This window comes from Lasioglossum baleicum, chromosome 14 (genome assembly GCF_051020765.1).
Source record: "Lasioglossum baleicum chromosome 14, iyLasBale1, whole genome shotgun sequence".
NCBI lineage: Eukaryota > Metazoa > Arthropoda > Insecta > Hymenoptera > Halictidae > Lasioglossum > Lasioglossum baleicum.
This window is the reverse complement of record NC_134942.1, coordinates 2,436,645-2,460,411: the sequence shown is the minus strand read 5'-3', so window position 1 is coordinate 2,460,411 and position 23,767 is coordinate 2,436,645. Positions and strand designations below refer to the sequence as shown.

The window sequence follows — 23,767 nt, the reverse complement described above, 5'->3', positions numbered from 1 at the left end:
GATTACGATCACGTTCATAGGATAAATTACGCAATGTTCTTTTGTTTCACGGTGACGATGTAACGTGATAAGTATGCGATGGAAAACGTTGCCCGACAGCAAGGAAAAGTTGTTTGCCAATATACGATCGCGTGCACGCGATTTCCAAATTGTATCGTATAAACATTTCAACGATTTTTCTGTATTTTTTTTTTTTGAAAATTCGGTGCCCGTGTCTGTTTTATAAAGTTTCACGGGAGCGTGCGTGCGTGCGTGAAAGGCGAAAGGTTGCTGCGATACGGCGCGGCGTGGCGCGTCGCGCGGCCTTTCGAAAGAGAAGCGCACGCGTATTCGCGCAGTATTAGTGACATCGGGGGTTGTCGAGGCGAGGAACCAGTGACGGAAACTAAACGAAAGGGAAGGGAAGGGAAGGGAGGAAAAGAGACGAGAGAAGTCGGCGGGGGTGGTGGTTAATTCATTGAGACTACGTAAGCGTACCGAACGTCGTCTTCGCGATCGAGAGACAGACGGTAAACGGCGTTTGTTAGAAATTGAAATATCATCGAAAACCGTGATTTCGCGCGAACGGTGTTGGTAATTGGAAGCCTACCAAAGGGATATCGACCGAGGGGCGCGTAATAAGGTGAACAAGAGCTGAAGCGTTTGGTACTCGACTCTCTCTCTCTCTACCTCTCGGTCCTGGGCTCTAGAAAGAGAATAAGAAAAAGCGAGGGATGTGAAACTATTCGGTACGAGGAATCTTAGGATCTTGCCGAATTGGAACGTGCCGGCGCAACGATGACAGCGGTAACGAAAACGGTGAGTAGGTCGTGTCCCGTAAGCACAATATAAACACCCTATGTAAACCAAAAACGAATCGACTACGTGTCGCCTACGTGTATCCTTCGTAATACCCTACGTGTACCTTGTGTACCGCCACGCGAACACACCGTCAACGGATCGTAACCCGCAGCTTTTATGCAAATCAATAATTCGCGTGCGTCACGGTGATGAAACTTCCCAAAACTTATCGAATCGTCTATTCGTCGTTGAATGGCGTCTACGATACGACGATTGTTGGAGCGTACCGACCAAGTACATAGATCGCGCCTGGTCCAGCGTGATAGCGATCGAAAGATCCGTTGTTTGTTCGTCGTTGTTCATGCACGTAATCGTCATGAACGCAGTTGTATAGGTGTGTGTGTGTGTGTGTTCTTGCACCCTGAAAATGGGGTAAGACGAGGCACGAGCTTCGGTGCGCCCACACGTATCGTTTAACGATCGCCACGAACACCGAACTGGGTCAGTTTCAACGCCAACTCAATTTTTACGAGCTTCCAGATTCGCACGCATCGCTCTCGGCTCTCATTGTCGGATCACAGCACATGCATAATGCATACGTGCATGCGTATACACGTAGTCGGTCCAAAGCGATACCCGATTTCTAAGTTGCAACGCGAATTGTTACGAATATCGTGTTGCACCCGGTCACCGAATCGATCCACACCCGCGAATCTAGAAGGTAAAGATGCTTATCCGTTGCAATCGATCGTTCATTTGAAAGGAAGCTTTTGCTATCCTGTCGTGTTCATCTATCGCAGTGTTTCCCAAAGTTTCGACTACTGTGTACCTCTTCTATGTATAACTGTCGTAACACTGACAGTGAGTATAAGAACAATCGGTATTAAGTAACAGTAAACTCCCGCCGCATCAGGATTGTTGCATTAGAATCAGTACGTACCCCCACAAACTCTTCCTGTACCTGCAGGGGTACGCGTACCACACTTTGGGAAACACTGATCTATTGGGTTGGCGAGAAAGTAATTTCGGTATTTCACGGTGAAATAAAACCGAATTCTTTTATTCAAGCGATGAACTTTCATCGATAAAATATATTCTCTTATTTGTTCTTTTTGGCAATAGATCATCGAACAAAATGAAATTGAAATTGATTGATTACATGTTACAGTGATTAAAACAACGTGTTTATCCACAAAAATGTCGTAGAAGAGAAAAGAAAATTTATATTTTTTCGATGGCTTCGTTTATTTGAATGCTTAAATATTGATTAGATCGAATAATAGAGAATCAAATAATATTTTATTTAAAAAGAAACGCGCGTAACATTCATATCTGTTTGAAATCTTCACGACGAGTGCGACTCGTTGAAATAGCGAAATTACTTTCTTGCCAATTCAATATTATACGTAGGAGCAACAGCAGCATTCGGGAGCACCGTGTACGTGTCCACGTGATCCGAAAATGCTTCGACAGTACGTATAAGGAATTTGTCGAACGTGCAAACGCGTTTCGAGTGGACGCCGAGGGCCGACATCATTGTTCGTATCGAGTACTCTAGTCGTTCAACATCTCGATTATTATTCAATCCTAAGCTGATCTTGAATGCGTATGTGTATGCGTATGCATATGTATACGTACGCGACCATTGAATCGGCCCGGTGTTTTGTATTATATCTCTGAGAATCGATACGCGTGTATCGAGAGAAAACATTTCGATGTATGCGGTGCTCTGCGTCCCGTGAAAGCTGTAAAAGCTGTGAATGCCACGTAGCATCGACCCAGGAGAACCGTTTGCTGTACGGTTATCAATGAAATTTACGTAATCTATATGCGGTCACCACCAGACGAGATTACCCGAGTATGTATGTACGTAGCTGTCGTATTTGCAGACAAAATCGCCAACCAACTCCAAACCGTTGGCCAACCATAAATGCTACTAGGGTACATACTAGATTACAGGGTGACAAGAAATAACGGAGTTAAACATTTCTTATTATAATTCTGTCAAATCGTCGAAAATTTTGAAAAACCAAATGATAACAACCATAACATAGACCTTTAGTATTCATATATTTAAGAAGTTTCGAAGTGGCCAGCCTTTGAGCCGATTCAGAGGCTCAAACGTGTTTTGAAATTTTCGGCTATGGGCGCAAAGGGTGGCCATTTCGAAACTTCTTAAATATATGAATACTAAAGGTCCACGTTATGGTTGTTATTATTTGGTTTTTCAAACTTCGTCAATTTGACAGAATTATAATAAGAAATGATTAACTCCGTTATTACTTGTCACCCTGTATTTTCGTTCGGCTTCGCAGATCGTTTCGCCAGTGGAAACAGTAGAATGAAGAGAAGCGTTGAACGCGGTATGTTTCAGCCGAGAACGATGAGGAACCACCACCAGTTACACAATAATTCCCGACGCAAAAGATGGCCCCTGCGTTTCGGTTTGCTCTTAGTCTACGTTCTCGTGCAGTACGTCTCGTCCTCGAGGACACCCACCGAAGAGCCGTCGCCTTCCACTTACCCCACCGGTTGGACGGACCGCGAGGAAGCCTGGACCGTGGAAACGACTTTGGAATCTAGCACTTTGGAAGCGGAAGGGCCGGCCGTCGAAGGAACGCCAAAATACGAAAAGAAACCGCCGATAGTGATACCGGCCGGAACCACGAAATCGCGAGAAAAGGGCAATAAAGAAAATGGGAAAGCCAACGAATCGAAAAGCGGGAATAACGGTAATACGGCGGTAGTCGGAAAACATCAGAATTCGTCGGAGGAAAAGTCGACGAAAACGGTGTCATCGCGAGGACCTCCGTCCACGTGGAAGTCTTCGCTCAAGTCTCCGGGACTTTCGTTGAAATCCACGACGGTAAGGTAGACGTACCCCAGTTCTACTTACTAGCGATCTGCTCTTGATTTCGCATGCATTTGGCAGCGAACTTTCCAAGCAAATACATACGTTAATTGTAAGTCCTCGACTTACGCGGATTCGTTTTACGAGGATTTTTAAAAAAGCGAATCAGAAAACCAATTCCGAATTGTGAAATTCGTTTTTTTGATCAGAACGGGAGCTTTGTCGGTATACATATATATTGTACGTGTATTTTGCCCTGCATTTGGTAACAAACTTTGCAACCACAGTCTCCGCATTAGGCTCGGTACATATCTGCCGACAGGTTTTGGTCGGCAGATTCACAGCGAATAAAGACGAAATCTTTATCGGTTGCTGGCTGGGTACCGATAGACACATCACTTTCGAATGTATTAGAATAGAATATACGAAAACGTACCGGTGATTCGAGATTTTAGGCTCCAACCGTGGTGACCACGGTGGGATACGAACGCGCGACATGGAGGCCGCGACGAGAAAACTGTTCGCCGCCAGCCATCGAGCAATTTCCGAGGCCGCTGATGGGGCCGAACGCTAGGAAACATGGTGGACTGATCATACACGTATTGGTCGCCGTTTATACGTTCTTGGGCCTTGCGATCGTTTGCGACGACTACTTTGTCTCCAGTTTGGACAGAATCTGCGAAGGTGAGACTGGTTTGTTCGATCTTTGATGACAATCTTTCGAAATATTAATTTCGCGAATTCAAATGCGGATACGTCAATACACGTGTACAGTCGATAGAGGATTTACTGTACACGCATACATATGTGTATAATGTTATTAATAAATACACGTTCAAAATCACGATCTCTAATAACGAGGAAAGCGATCATCGACGATACAATAAATTTCTCTTTGTCGACAGAGTTGCGTTTGTCCCCGGACGTAGCCGGAGCAACTTTCATGGCGGCGGGCTCGTCGGCGCCCGAACTGGCCACCGTTGTGATCGGCGTTTTCTTCGCCAAGGATGACATCGGCGTAAGAGAATAAGTAGATTCCACGATACGAGATCTAGATTATACATATCGCAGAGATTTAGGATCCATCCCCGTTACGATCTACAAATTCGTTCAACAGGTCAGCGGTGTGATCGGTAGCGCCGTGTTCAACATAATGTTCGTGATCTCGGTGTGCGGACTCTGCACCAGCACGGTGTCCAAATTGAATTGGTGGCCTTTGTGTCGAGATTGCTTTTTTTATGCCGTGTCGATACTCGTGATGCTCGGTACGATTTACAACGAATCGATATCCTGGTAAGACTTTATCGCGTTATCGAGTCGGATCGGTTGATAAAAAGACTTCTTTTCGATTTCGCGTCTCTCGTCTTATATTCTGTGTTCCAGGATGGAATCCTTGTTCATGTTGTTCATGTACGGAGTGTACTGCGTCGCGTTGTCGTTCAACTCGCGATTGGAACGATGGGCGAAATCGTACAATATACCGTTCCTACCGAAAGACGACGAGCCAGCGGAGGAGAGCGCGTTGGTCAGTTACAGATCGCTGCAGGAAGATCGACTGTCTTACACAGGCCCGAACTCGCCCACGGATCAATATAAAACTCAGGAGGGTGAGTCAGTCGGGCAAGCTTTCGATTCGCTGCGACGAATGATATTCCGCGGGAATGATTTTCCGGGTACCCGCGCCGCCGCGTACACATTACGAATTGTCGGGTCCCGACCCAAACCCGAGCAATTTCTCTCTAGTGCGCGGGTTGGGTCGGGAATCCGACAATTTATAATCCCAGGAAGCAATCTGCTCTTGAATTGGCATCAACCTGGCACCGTTCGCGTTAAATTCCGACCCATCTGTGTCCGTATTAGGCTCGGTATCTGCTTGCAAAGTTTCGTGCCAAATGGAGGCCAAATCGAGACCAGACCCTGCCCTCGCGAAGAGGACTAACAATAAGTGCGAGCCTGCCTTGCATTCAGAGTAAATATCGAACAAAATCATTACTGTCATTATTTTAATGTACTTGTAAATATTTAAACGATTGAAAATGCATGCAATTTAAAATAATAGAATTTCGAAATTTAAAATGAAATCCCACCGACAGCAAGGTTTACTCCGATTTCGATAAATATTTACTCTTAGCGCAAGACTAGATATCCCTCTCAAGGTTTCGTCTAAATTTCTGACGAATTTTGCTACCAAACTCTGTAGTCAAATACCGAACCATCTATTTCAGCATTACGCTCAGTATTTGGCGACAGATTTGGTCCGCAGACTCGGAGCAAATAAGGACCAAATCCAACAGGATTCAAATCAAACGTCAGACATGCCTTGGCACCAAAATGATCACCTCCTGCTCGTAAAGTACGATTGCAGACATTTGGTCTGAATCTTTTCGAAGAAATTTTACTAAATTTCCGGGTACCCGAGCCAGCGGAAGCGGAACCGTGGTTTGGGTACCTGCCACACCCCTAATAACAACAGCGAAAACGAAACGCGTGATTCGATCGACAGGTGGAATAGAAGGAAGCGGCCCCGTTCAGGAAGCACACGAACCCCCGATGGCGAGGCAGCCCGAGTATTACAAAGCGAAAGAACCCGATCCCAACGAAGTCTCGCCGTTGGAGAGGCCCGTGGACGCCACTCAATGGACTCTGTTCACTTGGGGGCTCGTGTATCCGATTCATTTCATGTGCCGCGCGACGATGCCCGATTGTCGACAAGAGAAGTTCCGGAACTGGTACCCTTTCACGTTTTGCGTGTCGATGGTGTGGATCAGTTTTTACAGTTACATCATGGTGTGGATGATCACGATCATAGGTAAGCCGCGCGGTGGTTGTCATCGCGATGTTACCTTGTTCCACCGTGTCTGTAACAGTCTTGATTATTATTATCAATTTGCTTCGTTTCGTTTCGTTTCGTTTCGATGAACAGGTAGCACTCTCGGTATACCGGACACGGTGATGGGTCTGACCTTCGTCGCTGCGGGTGTCAGCGTACCGGACGCGCTCTCCTCGTTGGCGGTGATCAAAGAAGGCCTCGGCGACATGGCGGTCAGCAACGCCGTTGGTAGCAACGTCTTCGATATTCTAGTTTGCCTTGGGCTTCCGTGGTTTATACAAACTGCTATGATACAACCTGGCTCGCACGTCAACGTTACCAGTCGAGGTAACACCATTTCTTCTATCTCGTAGACAGACTTTACGCGGATCTTTATGCATTTATAGGGAAATTCAGTAGACGAAATTGAAAATTGTTGGAAAATTTTGAAAATTCAACGTGTCAATATACGATCTCTCTTCTATTAAAATTACACTGTCCAACACAAACTCACCCCTCCGTAATCTCGCTTCAAAGATGGCACACAACACATAGAACGTAACAAAATGCACATTTTCTTTGTTTCAAATACAAATACACGCAATATACAAAGATGCACAGTTTCTTATCCGGCTAAACTTTACTTTACCGGACTCAAAATTTGTGCCTTTCTCCTATAAATTATGATGTACCCGGGGCGGCTGTAGATCGATGTTTCGACCCTGTAGGATCAATGGTTCGGGAGCTATGCTTGCTTAAAGTTAAGCAATCTGTAGTGTTTTTGACAGGTAAGGGCGTCGCCATATCGCCGGTTCTTGCCCCCTCCCCCCCCCGACCTAATCACAACCAACTCGGTAAGCGACGCGTGACTGTCACTACAAAGCAATATGGCGGCGGCGCCCTTACCTGTCAAAAACACTGCAGATTGCTCAACTTTAAGCAAGCATAGCTCCTGAACCGTTGATCCTACAGGATCGAAACATCGATCTGCAGCCGCCCGGGTACAAAACGAATGAATTACATACCAAATGCGGCAAAATTTATAGGAGAACGGCACAAATTTTGAGTTCGGTAAAGTAAAGAGCAGCCTCTTATCCTTTTGTCCAGCACTGCATCTATCTATCTATCTACCTATCTATCTGTTATTACGATATTATTGTTGTAATCACGCAGGCTTAACGTACTCTACCTTATCCCTGCTGTCGACGGTGGTGTTCTTGGTGCTAGCGACCCATTTGAACGGCTGGAAACTGGATCGACGATACGGAGTGGTGCTGATGCTCTGGTACTTGGTGTTCATCGTATTCGCTTCGCTATACGAATTGAACGTGTTCGGTGAAATGAATCCCCCGGTATGTCCTAGCTTGTATTAAAGGGGTACGATTCGGAGAACCGAAACACAGAAACGTCGCAATTTTGACTCGTTGCCATCGGGTTGCATCGCGCTACGCCTTGCCGCGCCGCGTGCCTATTATTCGCTAGAAAGAACACCACGATTCGAAGCCGTCGAAGAAAGAAACGGCGTTGGCGACGCAACGATGCTCGAGCATCTCTCTTCGTTTTCTCCTTTCTACTTCCCCCGCCTCTCCTCCGCCTCTCTTCCTTTTGAACGCGTGTTCGACAAATCTTCCATTTCGCCATGGAATTGACATAAAGCAGACGCGGCGGCTACAAATTCTTTCGAAAGAGGGGGTAACGTTCGCTCTCGCTCTCGTCTCTCGTCAACCTTGTCCTTTTCTTCCTCTTCCTCTTTGTCTTTCAGTTCCTCTGCTTCGCCCCGTATACCGTGTATTCTCGCGCAGGAGGAAGGAAAGCGAGAAGAAGAAAAAGATTAAGAGGACGAAGAAGAAAGATATCGCGTTGACCCCCTTCGACCTCCAATCCCCGCCGGAACAGAGACTCGAGCAATGCGTTTTTTTACACCACCACCACCACCATCACCCGATCCAATCGCCTATCACTTCCAGTAAGTCGGTTCCCGCTATGCCGTCGATGCCCGACATCACACGGAGATGAACGTCTAATTAGTTGTTACGTTACGATGACGTTCTCCTTCTATGATTAGCCCTTTCACTACAATGGACGAGATCAGGGTTGTTATTTTCCTTCGAAGGTCGAAGATTTTCGAGCTTCGTAGCTTCGATTTCTGAAACATCGAAGGTGATGAGCAGACTGCGGATGAGCAATAATTTATTAGTAGACCGCGAATTTTATGCATTTATAACAAAATAATATATTACACATTTCTCTAGGGATCGGACCTAAAATACATATTTGTTGATTTATGTTTCTCTGAACAATATAAATTTGTTTGAACTTTGAACACTAAAACAAGAACACTTGTACCTCAAGACTATCTGTTTACATCTAGAAAAGACCTAGTTCCATATAACCAATTGTAGTTTCGTTCTAAACAAAAATTCTGAAAAATCACTTTCTCACTGAATTTACACAAGCCTTCCTTGAAATACGTTATCTAAACATTTTCAGCGACCTTGAATGACCTCGAGTAATTATAATCACTGAATTCGTAATGAAAGGGACTCGATGATGATGAGATGTAGCGAATATCCATTGCAGCGAAAGGGTTAAACGATTGGCACGTTATCCTGATTCTTCCGAAAAAGCCGCGAAACACCGTAGAAAAAAGAAAGTCGTAAAAAGCTGGTGCTCGAGATCCAGCGGTTAGCGTGTTTGCATGTTTTTTCGTACACCAAGTAAACGGACAATACATTAATCAGTATTACGAAATGCGACGAGCGATCGTCGAATAGTGTAATCAGCCTAGAATCGATAGCGGTAATTATTATATTATAAATAGGGGCATTCGAACCGATCGAATAGTCTGCGACAAATAGTTCTCGAGACGATCGTGGAAATTGCTGCTAAATCATTGATTCGAGTCGAACTGTTCGCTGACGCGTGTCCGTACCAACGAACTTCTCATATGCATATAGCCACGGCCACAAGTTTTTTACAGTTACGTGGCACACGTCCTTCATCGATCTCTTTACCATATTCTTGCGTTTAGCTAGCTAATTCGAACATGATTACGTTTCCACACGACTCCATGTAAATAGACGCCAACGGAAATATCGAAACGACGCGACGCGACGCGGTAAATTATGTTTTTTTTTTAATTTGTTCGAGTGATCGACCGGAACTTCTACAATTGTACTCGAAGAAGACTGCCTTGTGACTGTTTCTCGTGACTTTTTCCGTGCTGTTCTAATTTTCTATTTCAAGCGACGCGGTAAATTATTTATTCGAAAAATTTGTTCGAGCCGACGACCGAACTTCTACGCGTGTACTCGAAGACTGCGTTTGTCGTGTTTTCTTCCGTTCTATTTTTCTTGGTTTTTTGAAACGACGCGACGATCACTCGGACAACGAAGACGATCAAAAACGAAGATTTGCCGTCTAGTACACACCATCGTGCGAACAAAGAGATAAAGACCGCCGAAGAAAGAGAGGAAGGAAGGGAGGAAGAAAGGAAAGAAGAAAGGAAGGGTCCAGATTCGTAGAGTTAGGAAATTAGGGGGTGCGCGCGTTCGTTCGGGTGTAAATCGACCAAGAAATTGTTGATTTCGAGTTGAACGGGACATAACGTAACGAGGCACGCAATAGGGAAACGCGTATCGAACGGTAACGAAAAAGACAATAATTCATGCAGCCTTATTCGATGAAAGTATCTACAGCGCTACGTTGCACGTTCCTTGAGATCCATTCGGATTCGAAGATGGCGAAAGGCCGACTCGGCTTTCATTCTTCCATTGACGATCAAAGATACGAAAAAAGAAGTCCGATTTGCGCGTTGTCACTCGTCAATAGCATCGAGCAAAACGATTGTAGTCTGAAAGAGGCGATCCGTCGAGGGACTCGGTCGCAAGGATCGCGCGGACTGTTGAACGTACCGCGTCGCGTCGCGTCGCGGCGGGTCCGTTTGATTCGCTAGATCAGACGCGAGAGACTCGACAACTCGAGTTGTGGCGCGTTCTCATGGCTCAAGTTTAATTGCAAACGGTTAAAATGGCGTTGTGAACAGTTGTGCGTGAAACAAAACTCAGTTGGAACGCAAACTTGACAATTAACTGAAGCTGACGCGTTTTAAGACAGGTTTCAATCTGAAAGCAAATAGGGGATGACTAAAATTTTTCTTGCTCCACGAGAAAGTTGATCTACTCTATTGGAACAAAGGTTCTCTCTGCAGATTTCATTCCAGTTTTGTCGATCGACTATATTCGGTCAATTAAAGTTCGTGATTCGTGAGAACGCGCCATTAGTAATTAGGCGTGCTGAGGAAGGTAGTTAACGTAGTTGCGATCCTACTTTTAGTTTTCATTCAAGTTTCTTGGTCGTCCTTTGCTTCTTATTTGTTTGGAACTGTTCGCGTCTGAAATCGGTTGTTCACCACACAATATCGGTCGTTCGATGGGACCGTGGTTCGGAAATTGGTGCAAATAGTAATATATGGCGACAATTACGTAGTAGTTATCTACCGTGAATAGATGATAACGATTATACATATTATATTAAATTGTATTGTGTATTGTATTGTATTGTATTGTATTGTACCGTACCGTACAGTACCGTACCGTACTGTTCTGTACTGTATTGTACCGTATCGCATTATTATACATATAGGCATACTATAGTAGCGTTACAATTTAGATTTAGACCGACGTACGTTATAGAAACCTATGATCAATTGTTGGGTGCCCTTAATACGACGCGTAGTTCGTAAATCAAAGTCAATAACACGATGATGCGGGAGATTCCGGTTTTTGGCCCGTCCTTTTCTCTTTACTTATCGCTCTATCCGGTGTCGACCAATTTTCGAACGGTGAACAAACGAAAATCTCTGGAACTGTGTACGGGAAACGAAAGTGGTCCATCTGTTTTTTGGATAAAACGACGGCACGAACACACGTTCTTTACTCGATGTTGTCCCGAGAAACGTTAAGTAATTGTTGACTGTTGTGTAACCGTAGATTTTATATCGTGATCTACATTACTATGCGACGCGTAGACCACATAGCCCTGATGAATATTCCGGTACTAATGCTGTAACAATGTAACATCGTAGAATGTGCGTCGTTTAGCTTAGCTGCGACAGAGTAGGCGGGGTAAATTTCACGAACACCTCCTTCTTCCTATATATGTACTATACATACGCAATACACTTTGTCTTCGTCGAGTCAATACGTCCGCGTACCTGCGATTTAAAAAAAAAAAGAGGGAATGCCCGAGAAATTCTCCGTGTTTCACGGTTAGTTTACGTTTACGGTATATGTACACGCAGCAGGGCTCGAAATTACTTACTCGCGACGACCGGTTTTTCCAAGGCAACGCCCCCTCGGCCAGGCCCGCGAGCTTTCGAAAATCAGCCGCCCCGTGAATAAGTAATTCCGAGCCGTGACATACAGGATGGTTTACAAAATATTACCACCAAAAATATTTATATAAGATTTGATGGCTTCAAGAGACGCACACTTTGGTGTTGTGAGTTTTTTGTAGGTGGACGCGTAGAAGAGATTTTTCCTGCACCAATCGATGAAGCTTCATATTCTCTACAACAAAAAAAGTATTAACCTATTAATAATATCGACAAACCATTAGTTAACCATTAACTCCTTGCCGTATCATTTACTTTACAGTTGCAGCGATTAAAACGTCTTTATCCCCAAAAATGTCGTAGAAGAGAAAAGAAAATTTCTATTTTTCCTATGGCCATATTTATTTGAATGCTTAACAGAACTACTGGAACTACACAAACCAGTCGGAATAACTGGTTCTAGATATTTTCTTTTAGAAATATTAATATTATGAATGTTTTCCTAAGAAATTTTTTCAGTGCACTTCTTTACCGAAGCACATATTTAACTCGACGAAACTCAAACGAAATAAAATAACTATCGTAGATAAATGCAATTAAATTAAATTTTATTTCTATTCCATCTATGTAATGGTAAAAGGAAACGCGTGACATTCGTATTTGTTAGACTTTGTTGAAATCTTCATGACGAGTTTGACTCGTTAAAATACGGCAAGGGGTTAATTCTTTCTTGGAGAGAATATGAAGCTTCATCGAGTGGTGCAGGAAAGAACAATCCCAATGAAAAATTCTCTTCTGCGCGTCCACCTAGAAAAAAATTCACAACGCCAAACTATGCATCACTCGAAACCATTCAACCTTACATAAACATTCTTCGCTACGAACAATAATAATGACGAGAATCGAGGGTGGTAATATCTGGTGCACCAGCCTGTATAAGTACGTACATACGGTATACAGTGTTTCGAGTTGTTTAAAGCGATTCGTTGATTAGTCGATCAGTTGGAACGTTCGCGTTGGTCCGTTTAGGTTCGCGATACTTTTTCGAATCTCGTACTTACGTACTGTTTATTACTATTGTCTCGCACTCGATAGAATACACCGGCCGGCACAGCTCTCTGTACTAACGCGACCAATATATTTTTCTATAACTTTGGTGTTTGTAATTTTGTAACTGTTCGCGCTCGAATAGACCAAGAGAAATTCGCGGATCGCTCGTTTCTAGGGGAAAAATAGTGTTTATAAAAGTATGTAGTTCCGCAGGGATTGAATCGAACAGCGATTGGTCGATCGACGCGGTACGGCGCGGCGGCGGGTAAAGGGCACACGGTGTGCGCTCCGCCGCCGTAAGTACGCGTAACGAAGTACGAGTAGACCGCGTAGGATCGCTTAGCATTTTATACCGTCTCTGTATAGATGAAGATATTAACTGGTAGATTTATAATAGCATCGAGTTAGGTAAACACGATCAACGAAGAAATTGTCTATTCTCTTTATCGTGTGCGTGCAAGCGGTAGGTACTTACGCGTACACGTTCAACGATAAAACGATGAAAGTATAGCGCTCGTACAACGAACCTGTGAAGCGAGATACATATGTACACGGCGATACAAAGGCGAACGGCATCAATTCCTGCAGAATCGTAACTCGGGACTCCCTCAGTTACAGTCTCTCTTGTCGTTGTTATTATATTATATTATATATATATATATTATATTATATTATATATATGATATTACGTTATATTCTATTATATTATATTATATTATATTATATTATATTATATTATTATACTATACCATATTATATTATATACAAAGTATTTCCAAAAAAAAAAAAAAGAAAACTATCCTGAACCGTCAATACGTCGTCTAGCGATAGCGATATAGCTTATATATTACATTTGTCATGTAAATAATTGTTTTACCAAATTCATAAAGAAACGAGTATAAATACAATATAAATATGTACGTATAAAATATATTGAGTGAAATACGAACAATGAAACGAATTGTGTGTATAGATATACATATATGCATTCCGAAAGACTTGTAGCTCGCAGAAACGAAAGAGCAACGATATACATACGTAAAGTTCGTCCGTATATCATACACGTACCAATCTACGTATACACATACGTGTAGGAATATTTAGTAGGTAGGTACATACTTACTTATATGTATACATATACAATAGTAAATCCTCTGTAGTTTCAAAAGCCTCGGGGAGGTTCGTTTGCATCGATCGTAGACCGACACTATTTTTTGTTGAGGTTCAATGACCGAACCGCGAACGTAGAGAAGCACAGCACCGTGTAAACGCGACTCTCCGCGTCGCATTAGTATTGGTTCACACCGATATACCCGAGCCGAGATCAGACTACTACAGTGGAGGGGATATTTTTGTTGCATTCATCGTGTACGACATTTTTGCGACTATAGAGGATTTACTTAGACTATTTCTACAAAATGCATACGCGTAGCGATACGGTCAGGCGTATACATATACTGCCCGTTTACGAAAAGCATCGCGCTTTCAATGTATCCGATCAGAAATATTGCTTGTTCTCGAGAGCAACGAACGCGAACCTGTCGAATAAGCACCGAGTAAGTAGCTGAAGAATGAAAAATCTTTGTCAGCACGTATTTCAATATGTTTGAATCGCACAACCAGAGGACACGTCGGAACAATAAAAATATATCGATACGAGTATATTGAAGATGTTGAGTTTCATTACCGCAGAAAAAACGAATCCGCGCGCTTCTGTTGGACCGCTACCAGCCGTCATCATGGCAACCCGGTGCCGCCAGATCGAGGAAATCGAGGGGGAACACAGTTTACCCCCTCTCTGATGACCAGAATAACACGTGGCCAGTCTACGGTTTTAGTGGGGGATGTTGGAGTATGCACATGATGCCAGACAATGGGATAGTGGAAGGGGAAAAAGGAGGGGAGGAAAGATCGAACAGTTTTGATCGATTCTGGCGGCACTGCGGCAACCCTTCGTAGCATCCGATGTATCGGGTTGGTCGAATTCGGTATGGGTGTAGAAAATTATGGGCGGGCGGTTATCCGAGACTCGGTTCGAAAATCTATGACATTCAGGTATTCGAACATTACCCAGCCAACACAATCTACTCGAACAGATCATCACTAATGTCTGTGACCGGACTTGCCAGCAAAAGGCGATCAATTCGGTACCGAACCATGCTTCGAGCAGGATTTGGTCCTTATTAGCTCCGAATTGCTGACCAAAACCTGTCGGCAGATGCCAAGCCTAACGCGGAAGCAGATAGTCGGTATTTGCTTGCAAAGTTTGGTGTCAAAACTACATGCCAAATGGAGGTCAATACGAGGGCAGGTCGGCGCACTAAGAGCGAACCTAATCTCGTATTAAAGAGTAAGTATCGCGCGATAGGCGATCATTTTTATTTGTTATTTGTCATTCCAAACTGCAATCAAACAAAGAGCAAATTGCTGGGTAGAAATTTCCGGATTCCCAACGCGACTCGATTGCACCCACCCCTATAGAAAACCATGAGTTTCGGGGACCGCAGGGTTCGACGGTGTGTAGTCGTATAATTTACCTTTATTCTCGTGGTAAATGAATATACAAAGTTTACATCTAGTTTACTTGTTTACTTGTATATACGATGCGTCGAGTAATATTGTGATACGTTGCGACGATAATAATGTCGCCGTTTACAACCGTGCAAACCATTTTTCTTTTTCTCTTCGATTCGATCGATCGAGCGAGCAAGTTGGTCGCGCGAATCCACGAGGATTATCCGCTTCGGTTCGGACAGACGTTTAACCGGTCAGCGATTGGTACAGCACCATGGTCGCGTTCGAATGGACCTTCCGAACCTGCCACCGATCGCAGTGTTCGCGTTCGCGGCTACCAACAAGGTGTACAACGATGGAAGCGTGTAGCATGGAAGCGCGAAGTGATCGGAACCGATCTAACACTTGTACATTGTACGCGAGTCCAAGAACAAGAGAAAAATGGAGTTTGGTCAGAAATACCTTTGGTATCGTGCTCCGTCTGTGTATTCGAGAGCGCGCAAAGCGATAGCAATTAACTGTCTCTGTGTATATATCTGCGTAGATCTGAGTCGGTGAATGTGTCTGGATGTGCGTGCGTGTATGTCTCTGTGTTTTCTGTACGCGAGCTTGTCCGTCTGTCTGCTCGACCGTTCGTCCGTCTGTCCGCTTGCTCGTCTGTGCGTGTATTCGAATAAATACCAAGGCTAGTCTAATCAGTCTTTATACAATTATTCGTACATATTCGCTGAATTGTTCGTTTACAGTCATTCCCGTTCCTTGTCACTCGCCTTGTTCATCGAACCGATCCTTACGTATTTACATGTGTCAAGGGAATTGTCGAGGATCAAGCGTCAAGTATCCGCATTAATTATCTTCAATTATCCGTCCGTTCTCTCTCTCTCTCTTTCGCTCTCTTTCTCTCTCGCATACATACACACGCACGCGCGCAGCCACGCACACGCACAGATGCTCATTCTATCTCTCTCTTTCTCTCTGTGTATGCGGGGTTACGCGCGCGTCTCCCTATCCGTCTGTATACCACAGATACTCGTGCACCGATACATTATTCGTCTTCGTACATCTAGATACATCTATCTCACTCGTGCTTGGATTATTTCGTTTCGGTGTTTCGCGGTCGGAGAGAATAGACGCTCGAGCGGTGAGTCGGTCGGAAGAGGGCTGCGATGTACATACGCGTACATATACATATATGTATATGTTGATCATATGTACGCGTATGTATATCGGTAATCTCGAAAAGTAATTTGGTTTGAAAAGGTGAAAGCCATCCTCCCTCTGTAGCGTCTATGCTCGCGGGCTAAAGATCTAGCGCTGAATCTAAAACGAACGGCGTTCGGTAGCTGACCGATGCTAGACGGTAAAAAAATATGCCTCCGCGAGAGGCGACACTGGCCCGATCGTACGTTCTTCGTCGAACATCTTTCGCGCGCCCCTTGCATCGATATTGCTGATTCTCAAACGATCGGGTTGCGCGAACGGCGAGGCGAGGCGAACGAACGAGAAGCAGCGTCGCGATGCTTGCTGCTCCCCAGTAAATAATTTGCGCTCTTGATTTGTTAGAGAATTTCACACCAAACTTTGCTAGCAAATACTGATCCATTTCAGTTTCCGAATTACGCTCGGCATCTGCTTGCAAACTTTGGCGGAGTCTGGAGGCAAACTCTGCCCTCGTTGTAGACAGGGCCGAATTAAGCCCCGTAGAAGAAGTAGCAAATGTTACGGGCCCCGCGCACGGGCGCTTCATCAAAGAGGCGCCGAAACATGAACGATATTTTTGCTAAAAAAAAAGAAGGTCATTCATTGTGCCTGTTTAAAAAGGTGCGCTACATTTGCACGCAAGCGGCCCTGATACAAAACCTAGGGCCTAGGTAGGGCCTCGTGATAACATTTGCTACGGGCACCGCGCTGGCTTAATCCGACACTGGTTGTAGAGGGCAAAATCGTTATTGTCATTATCTTAACACTTTACCTACCGGAAGCCTGTTAATAGGATTTTCAATCATTGTGCTGCACCGGAAAGAAGCATAGAAGAAATTTTCTTTTACAACGATTCCAGATATTTGGTCGTAATCTGCTCGAGCAGGTTTCGCTAAATCGTTGCTTGTCGTTCGTCGTTCTCGCCGTTCCGCGAATAGATACATACATATAATGCACTCTGCTGTACCCATCGTGATATGTACGACAGCACAGCGTTCCTCGAACGAATCGTGACGCTCCGAGCTGGAGCGTGTCCGGCTGGAACGCGGACGCGGGTGCTGCCGAGATCTGGAGTTTACGATACGATCGATCGAAACGATCGTCTCGAGCCTTCTTTCTCCTACTCGAACCTATTCGATCCGATAATTTAACCAACTACATGCAAAGATGGAATCAAGATTCCCGAGTATTATCACCACCGTATCGATATTCAAGAAAACTCGTAAAACTCGCATGGAAAAATATACAAAGTACAGTGAAAGCTTTATCATTTCCATCGAATCGAATTCGTTCGTTACCGTCCTCCGATCCAATGCATTTCAACCTTCTCTCGCGTTTATCGGGGTGAGCAAAAAAAAAAAATGAAAAATAGACCGCATAAAAAAAAAGAAAGAAAAATTAACGCATACTCACGCAATCGAATCGAATGTGCACGCGACGCGCGTGTGGTTTGCTCCTCGTCGACATCATAAAGCTTTAACTGCATTTGTTTCGATGCTTTCGATCGTAGAAGAATAGATTCTCGAATCTTTGTTTTTTTTTATCTTATTTTTTCGTATTTCAGGGCTATCCGATCCTACCGAGGTATAAAAGTTTCCGGGGGGTTTTCCTACGTCGTCTGCACGGACGATATTCGGCTGTGCAGCTATCCAGCTATTTTGCTATGCGTCTATCAGACTGATTCAAGTAGATCTTTCGTCCGTTTCGTGCGACGGTACTCGACAAGGCATGACCAGCTATTAGCAATTTGTAATTTGCAATTGGTAATTCGTGGAGATATCGCGTATTGTGTGTAGCGTAAGAAACAAGTGTTGCTTGGTCTTGCGATAGAAAAAAGCGATCGACGCGTTGCCGTACCGCGGAAGATGAGTGCGAGATGCTGTCCCGTGCAGGTCCTGAACAGTGTCGCCAGATGGGAAGGAGCACAGCACGAATTCGGGGGAAAAAGTTACCCTTGCACTCTGCCAGTCACGTGACCTGGCCGCGGCGGAAGCGTGGGGGTTAGCGTCGTAGAAGGGGAACGGTAGAGTGGGGACACAATTCCCTAGTAAGCATTTATGATTGGCATTTTGTTGGGCCTTCGATGGGGTATTGGTTGGGCAACCGTAATACCCAACGTAGGACCGACGTTACTATAACGCGAACTGGACCCGCTAACATATTATGTATTCGGGTCTTCTTTTTTATTACGGTTGCTTTTACAGTATATCATAATAAATGATATACATACATTCTGTCAAGAAAGTACCGGGAATCGATCATTTAAACTTCCGTTGGGCGCAATATCTGGGCTGCCGAGTTCGGGCGCAATGTGCTTGACGGGCACACATTCAAAAAACATGATAAACACCTAATTAAGTTCATTTACACAACTGCTGTTAGGGAAATACTGCGCTTGGTGCCGTCTATACTCGTAGAGCCGCCCTTTTGGGCCCTCCCCAAGGGTGGGGGCGACCGAGTCTCTTGTGTTTTCCAGATACTTACTTGCTACCCGAACCTTCGGCACTGCGACTTTACGATACGATCTGTTGGACCTGGGAGGCTAAGTTGAATGCATTGGTTGAGAAACCTTCTAATTTTGCTAAAATGTGCCACATGTTGGCTGCAGATCGGTCGATTTAAGAAATGGCAATGGATCGATGCTAAGAAATATACATATAGCTCATCTGAACAAAACTTGGATAACTTCCCGTATTGACGGTCAAAGACAACCTAAATGTTCGCGCTGTGCCTCTCAGATCGATTGCGCCCGACAGAAGGTTAAAAAGCTCGCTTAAAGGGATTGTTGAAACCCGAAAAGGTCTTCTTATCTTATACTACACGAGCACTACCGACTATGATAACTAGACTGCGGGTCTTTATGCAAAATAAAAAATTTCTACATCGATCGCAAAACACAGGTGCCACCTAGACAAGTTTTTCTTCTTCTAATTGTCTTGTCAAAAACCAATACACCGATGTCCTTGATTCTTTTTAATATGTTAGCTGCTTCAAATTGTACGCATCTATTTTTGTGATAAATGCATAAAATCCGTAGTTTTGAGCCTAACGTTGGGCATTCCTTGGCAAATTGACATCAATTTTAACTCTGAACCGTTGGCCAACCATAAATGCTACCAGGCAAGTTTTGAATATCGGGGGAAGTGTAACGCGCGACGAGTAAAAGAAGACGCGATGGAAGGGGGTGCTGCGGGGCGGCCGGAGAAAAATTGGTCGACGCCAATCGTTGGTTTCCAACGGTATTCGAAAGTACATTTGCAATCAAACACGTACGATTGCTCGACGCGTGCCGTCTCGCGTCGAGTCGGTTTCGTTGGCGGAAAAAGTGCATAAAAAATACATGTGAATACGATTTAAACATCTACTAGACTCGATTAGACTCGATTCGACTCGAACCGAACCGAACCGACTCGATATCACGTATAAAAAAGACGCCTGTACATTCGATCTGCTCGGGAGTCGGAGCTAAATCGCGACCTTGATTCCATCCTTGCCCCCGGAATATATTCTTTCCGTGAAAACTAGCGAGCTACGTCGCGCGAGCTATATCGTTACAACAACGTTCCCGTTCAACACGGTTGGAAGATGCTTATCGTTAGAAATGAAGATACTCGTCGTTCTTTGAGCAGCGTCTCTAATGTAACAATCCGTTAGATTCGATAAGATAATCACGATTCGAAACGAATAAAAAGATCCTCTAATTCGTCGACTAACCGAAAAAGGTGCATATCGTATTTACTTTTTCATCTACGAGTGCGATTTTATTTGTAGTTTTGTTGCGAAACTGTGCGCCACGCGTTCGTTCTGCGGAGTTTCACTCTCCGCAGAGTCGAATCGTTAGTGTTTGTAAAGAGCGTCCATAAAAATACTATCATCTCTTTTGTCACGCCTTTAGTAAAGCCTCGGACCGTACTTGTCGATAACCGTTCGCGTTTCACCGTGTAGCAACGATGTCGTGGAAGAAACGTGCATCGTGTTTGTTACGTACTTGTTTCGGCTGAAGCGTGGAGCGATAAAAGTGTTTTCCCACTTGACGAATTCTATATCGAGAAAATCTAAACGCAAACGCAAACGCAAACGCAAATGTGAACGCTAACGCTTTGAAATAACACGTGTTACGCCTGTCCTCTCTGCAGTACGTGCTCTGCGGATCATCCATTCGCTACCGTTTCGCGACTCGCGTTTCCCGTTTCTCGCTTCGCCGAAAGAAGAATCACCGAAAACGCCGGAAACGGCCAACGCGACCTAGGCACTCTCTAGTAGTCTCTACCGTCTCGCGCGTCTCCAACAACATTTACAGAGCTGTAAAAACAAGAGATGCGATGAGAAAGCGAGTCTAATGGAATACGTGTACATGTGACGAGTACTGGCGCGGAACGAGGAGTGCGGATGAGGGTGAAGATACGAAATCACAGTGGAAATCAGCGAAACGCATCGCAGCTCGTAAACGTTGACCCCTGAAATCCGCGAAAGGACGAAATAACGTGGCAGTCGATCAAACAACCGAATATACGTATGTATAATGTATATGTGTAAACGCGGATCCATGGATCCAGAGTTCCATGGATCGTCGTGATTAATGGCAGTAGTCGTTCCCTTAAACTTTTCTAAGTAGCCGACACGTGCTAGCCTCGTCTAACATTCGTTTATCGTTCGTGCTTTTCTTCTCCCAGCGTAAAACGATTTCGGGAGACTTGGCGAATTGTATTCGTTGCCGTCAGCAACGACAGAGAAGGATCCCAAACACGCGAATAAATAAATAAATAAATAGAGAACGGAAAGGAGCGAGGACAAACTGTCCGAAAGGGCGACGGGGACTTCGAACAATGTTTGGCTTGAAGATTAAGAGTTTAGAGAGTCAGGGGTGTAAAGGTGTAGAAGTTGAAACCGTGTCGAGTGCAACGATAGCGTCGAAGATGTTACACGAGACAGCACGCGCGAGAAGCGAGTTATTCGATCCTTAATCGTAAGTATGTATAGGCAGAATACCCGAGTACAATGAGAGGTATTCGTAACGAATCGAACGACGGTTCACAACACTGTTCGTACGCCGATCTCATCGGGGAACCATCGTTCGGAAACAGCGATTCACGAGTACGAATCGCAAGATGAAAGAGCCGCGAGCACATCCATCTCTTCGTCAAGTTACTCTTCGCTTCGTCGCCGTCGCGGTCCGTTTCGATCGTTCCGCAAAAATGTCTCGTCCGTTTCTTTCCCTTTTTTCTCGTTTTCTTGTTTTCTTTCGAAAAGGTTCTGCGAGTCTTCGCGTTCGATGGAACAGTAGAAACTGGATCCCGAGCTTGCGAGATATGTATGCCACGACACGTCGATATCGTGTCGCAGGTACTGGGAACGCGTTTTGCACACGGTATCCCTGTGAACGTATTGGTCGAAGCATCGAGAAACGGTCGTATTAAAAATAGAAGTACGATCTTCTGTATTGCCAGTAAAACTGAAATGTATCTGATATGTAACTTTGCGGTCGAAGCAACTTGCCACTTCCGGTGGGAATCGTTGATCGCGATCAATTGGTTTTAGCGCGAACGGATGAGTAGCGCGTCTCGTTGCGAGTTCATTCACGGAACGGCTCGAAACGAATTAACCGCAGCGGAACGAAACAAAGCGAAGCGAAGCGTTTTACGCGACTCTTAGTGAGGCAAACACGTATCGGAATCACCGCTGCTAGCCATGGAGAAGTTGGCCGAGTCGCGATCGGTATGCCTGATTTGAGCAGCTACCGAGAGTTTGCCGTTGGTTTGCGGCGTTTGCGGGAAAGTGTGATGACCCGGTAGCGCCCAGGACTGCGCGTGCAGCGGTACAGGCGGGAATCGTTTGACGAATAAGTTGTTGGCCGGAGCCGGTGCCGCGGTTGGGGTTGGGTGCGAGAGTCTGACGCCGTTGTGGTGGGAGGGCAGAGTGGTGTGCGAAGGAACGGTCGAGTGCATCTGCGGCGGGTGCGAGGGATGAACGAACGCGTGCCTTGGCACGGATCCGCAGCTCCCGCTCGATCCGCCCATGTGCGAGCCCGCGACACTCGCGTGGGACGCGTGAGGCAACGGCATGGTCGAGCAATGCGGATACGTAACGATCGGCTGCGTCGGATAGTGCGGCAACGTGGCGGACGAAGCGTGCACGCGGATATCGTTGCTCTCCGTGAAAGACGTCATTCTCATGTTCGTCGACCGACCGAACGGCTCCTCGTTCGGATTCAGCGGTTCCGTCAGTTTCGCCCTGGACAACTTGCGCCTGATAACCACGGTGGCTTCGTTCGAGCTTTCGAGGATAACGCCGGAAGTCGAACCGGATCCCGAACCGGACACGGAACTGGATCCCGAGCCGGGGAGAGCATCGTTGCCGATCGCGTTGGCGTTTACGTTTACGTTCGGGTTTGCATTCCCGTTTCCGTTCGCGTTCACGCTCACGTTCGCGTTCGCATTATGGTTCGTAAACAACGGCACGTGGTTCGCATACTGCGGCGAGGAGAATGGCTGGCCCCCGTTGACACCGATGGGGCGCGCGATCGACGGCTGCGATTGCGACTGCGGATGGGGATGGAGATGGGGATGGGGATGGGGATGGGGTAGCAACAAGGGCAAGGGCAAGGGCGCCGGTGGCGACGAAAACGCGCAAGTAGCTGCCGTAGGCGGTTGAACGCCACGCTGCAACGAACAGCTGCGCCACTGTTCTCGCGGCTCCTCGCCGATCCGCTGATCGCCGGTCAGGTCGTCCACGCTGGTCGCTCGTCGTTGACAGCTACCGTTGCTCGCGTTACTCGCGTTGCTGTGCACCCCGCTTGACGACGTTTCGCTGTGGTTGCTGCCGTTGCTATGGCCAGCTGCGGACCCGGTCCCGTTGCCGCAGACTACACCGCAGGCAGCGTTGCCCGCTTCCAGGGGCGGCGAACCAGAGGAATCTGAGCGCGGAGTCAACTCGTCGTGTGGCATCCCAGAATCCGCTCGGCGTAAACACCGCGGCGTTTGCCCTCCGTTGCAGTTAGCCTGAAACGAATTCGATCCCCGAGGACCGGATTATCGTCGGTGTCGTCGACAACGAGAAGAGAACGCGCGCGTCCGGGACCGTTTCTTCGTTCCATCGAATCTTCTTTTCGCTCGCGATATGAACTATTGTTTGTTTCGGAAGCGCTGTACCACGCGCATGACTTTTCGTTGCGATTGCAAGCACGGTAATGATGCGACGGAAGAAACGGGTGAGCAAACTATCGGTTCCG

At 45.7% G+C, this 23,767-nt stretch overlaps 2 protein-coding genes across 6 annotated transcripts in view; one reads left to right on the top strand and one right to left on the bottom strand.

The window, feature by feature from the left end:
• The first annotated feature begins 37 nt into the window (after positions 1-37).
• On the top strand, positions 38-11,413 carry LOC143215629 (putative sodium/potassium/calcium exchanger CG1090). 3 transcript variants are annotated; one of them, XM_076437914.1, is made up of 9 exons: positions 38-798; positions 3,155-3,646; positions 4,087-4,315; positions 4,537-4,649; positions 4,749-4,924; positions 5,015-5,238; positions 6,135-6,440; positions 6,555-6,788; positions 7,614-11,413. In XM_076437914.1, exons 1-9 carry the CDS (start codon positions 778-780, stop codon positions 7,811-7,813), a joined length of 1,995 nt encoding a protein of 664 aa, XP_076294029.1. In that variant the 5' UTR covers positions 38-777; the 3' UTR covers positions 7,814-11,413. The 3 variants fall into 3 exon arrangements, with proteins under 3 accessions (XP_076294029.1, XP_076294031.1, XP_076294030.1); XM_076437916.1 differs by lacking the exon at positions 38-798 and adding an exon at positions 805-1,281; XM_076437915.1 differs by lacking the exon at positions 38-798 and adding an exon at positions 1,300-1,501.
• Tinc (transmembrane protein tincar) overlaps positions 8,367-23,767 on the bottom strand; it is a 43,028-nt gene continuing 27,627 nt past the window's right edge. For all 3 annotated transcript variants that reach the window (XM_076437908.1, XM_076437910.1, XM_076437909.1), the window contains one exon: positions 8,367-23,537. In XM_076437908.1, the coding sequence (XP_076294023.1) occupies positions 22,188-23,537 (1,350 nt within the window). In that variant the 3' untranslated portion in view covers positions 8,367-22,187. The remainder of the gene's footprint in view (positions 23,538-23,767) is intronic.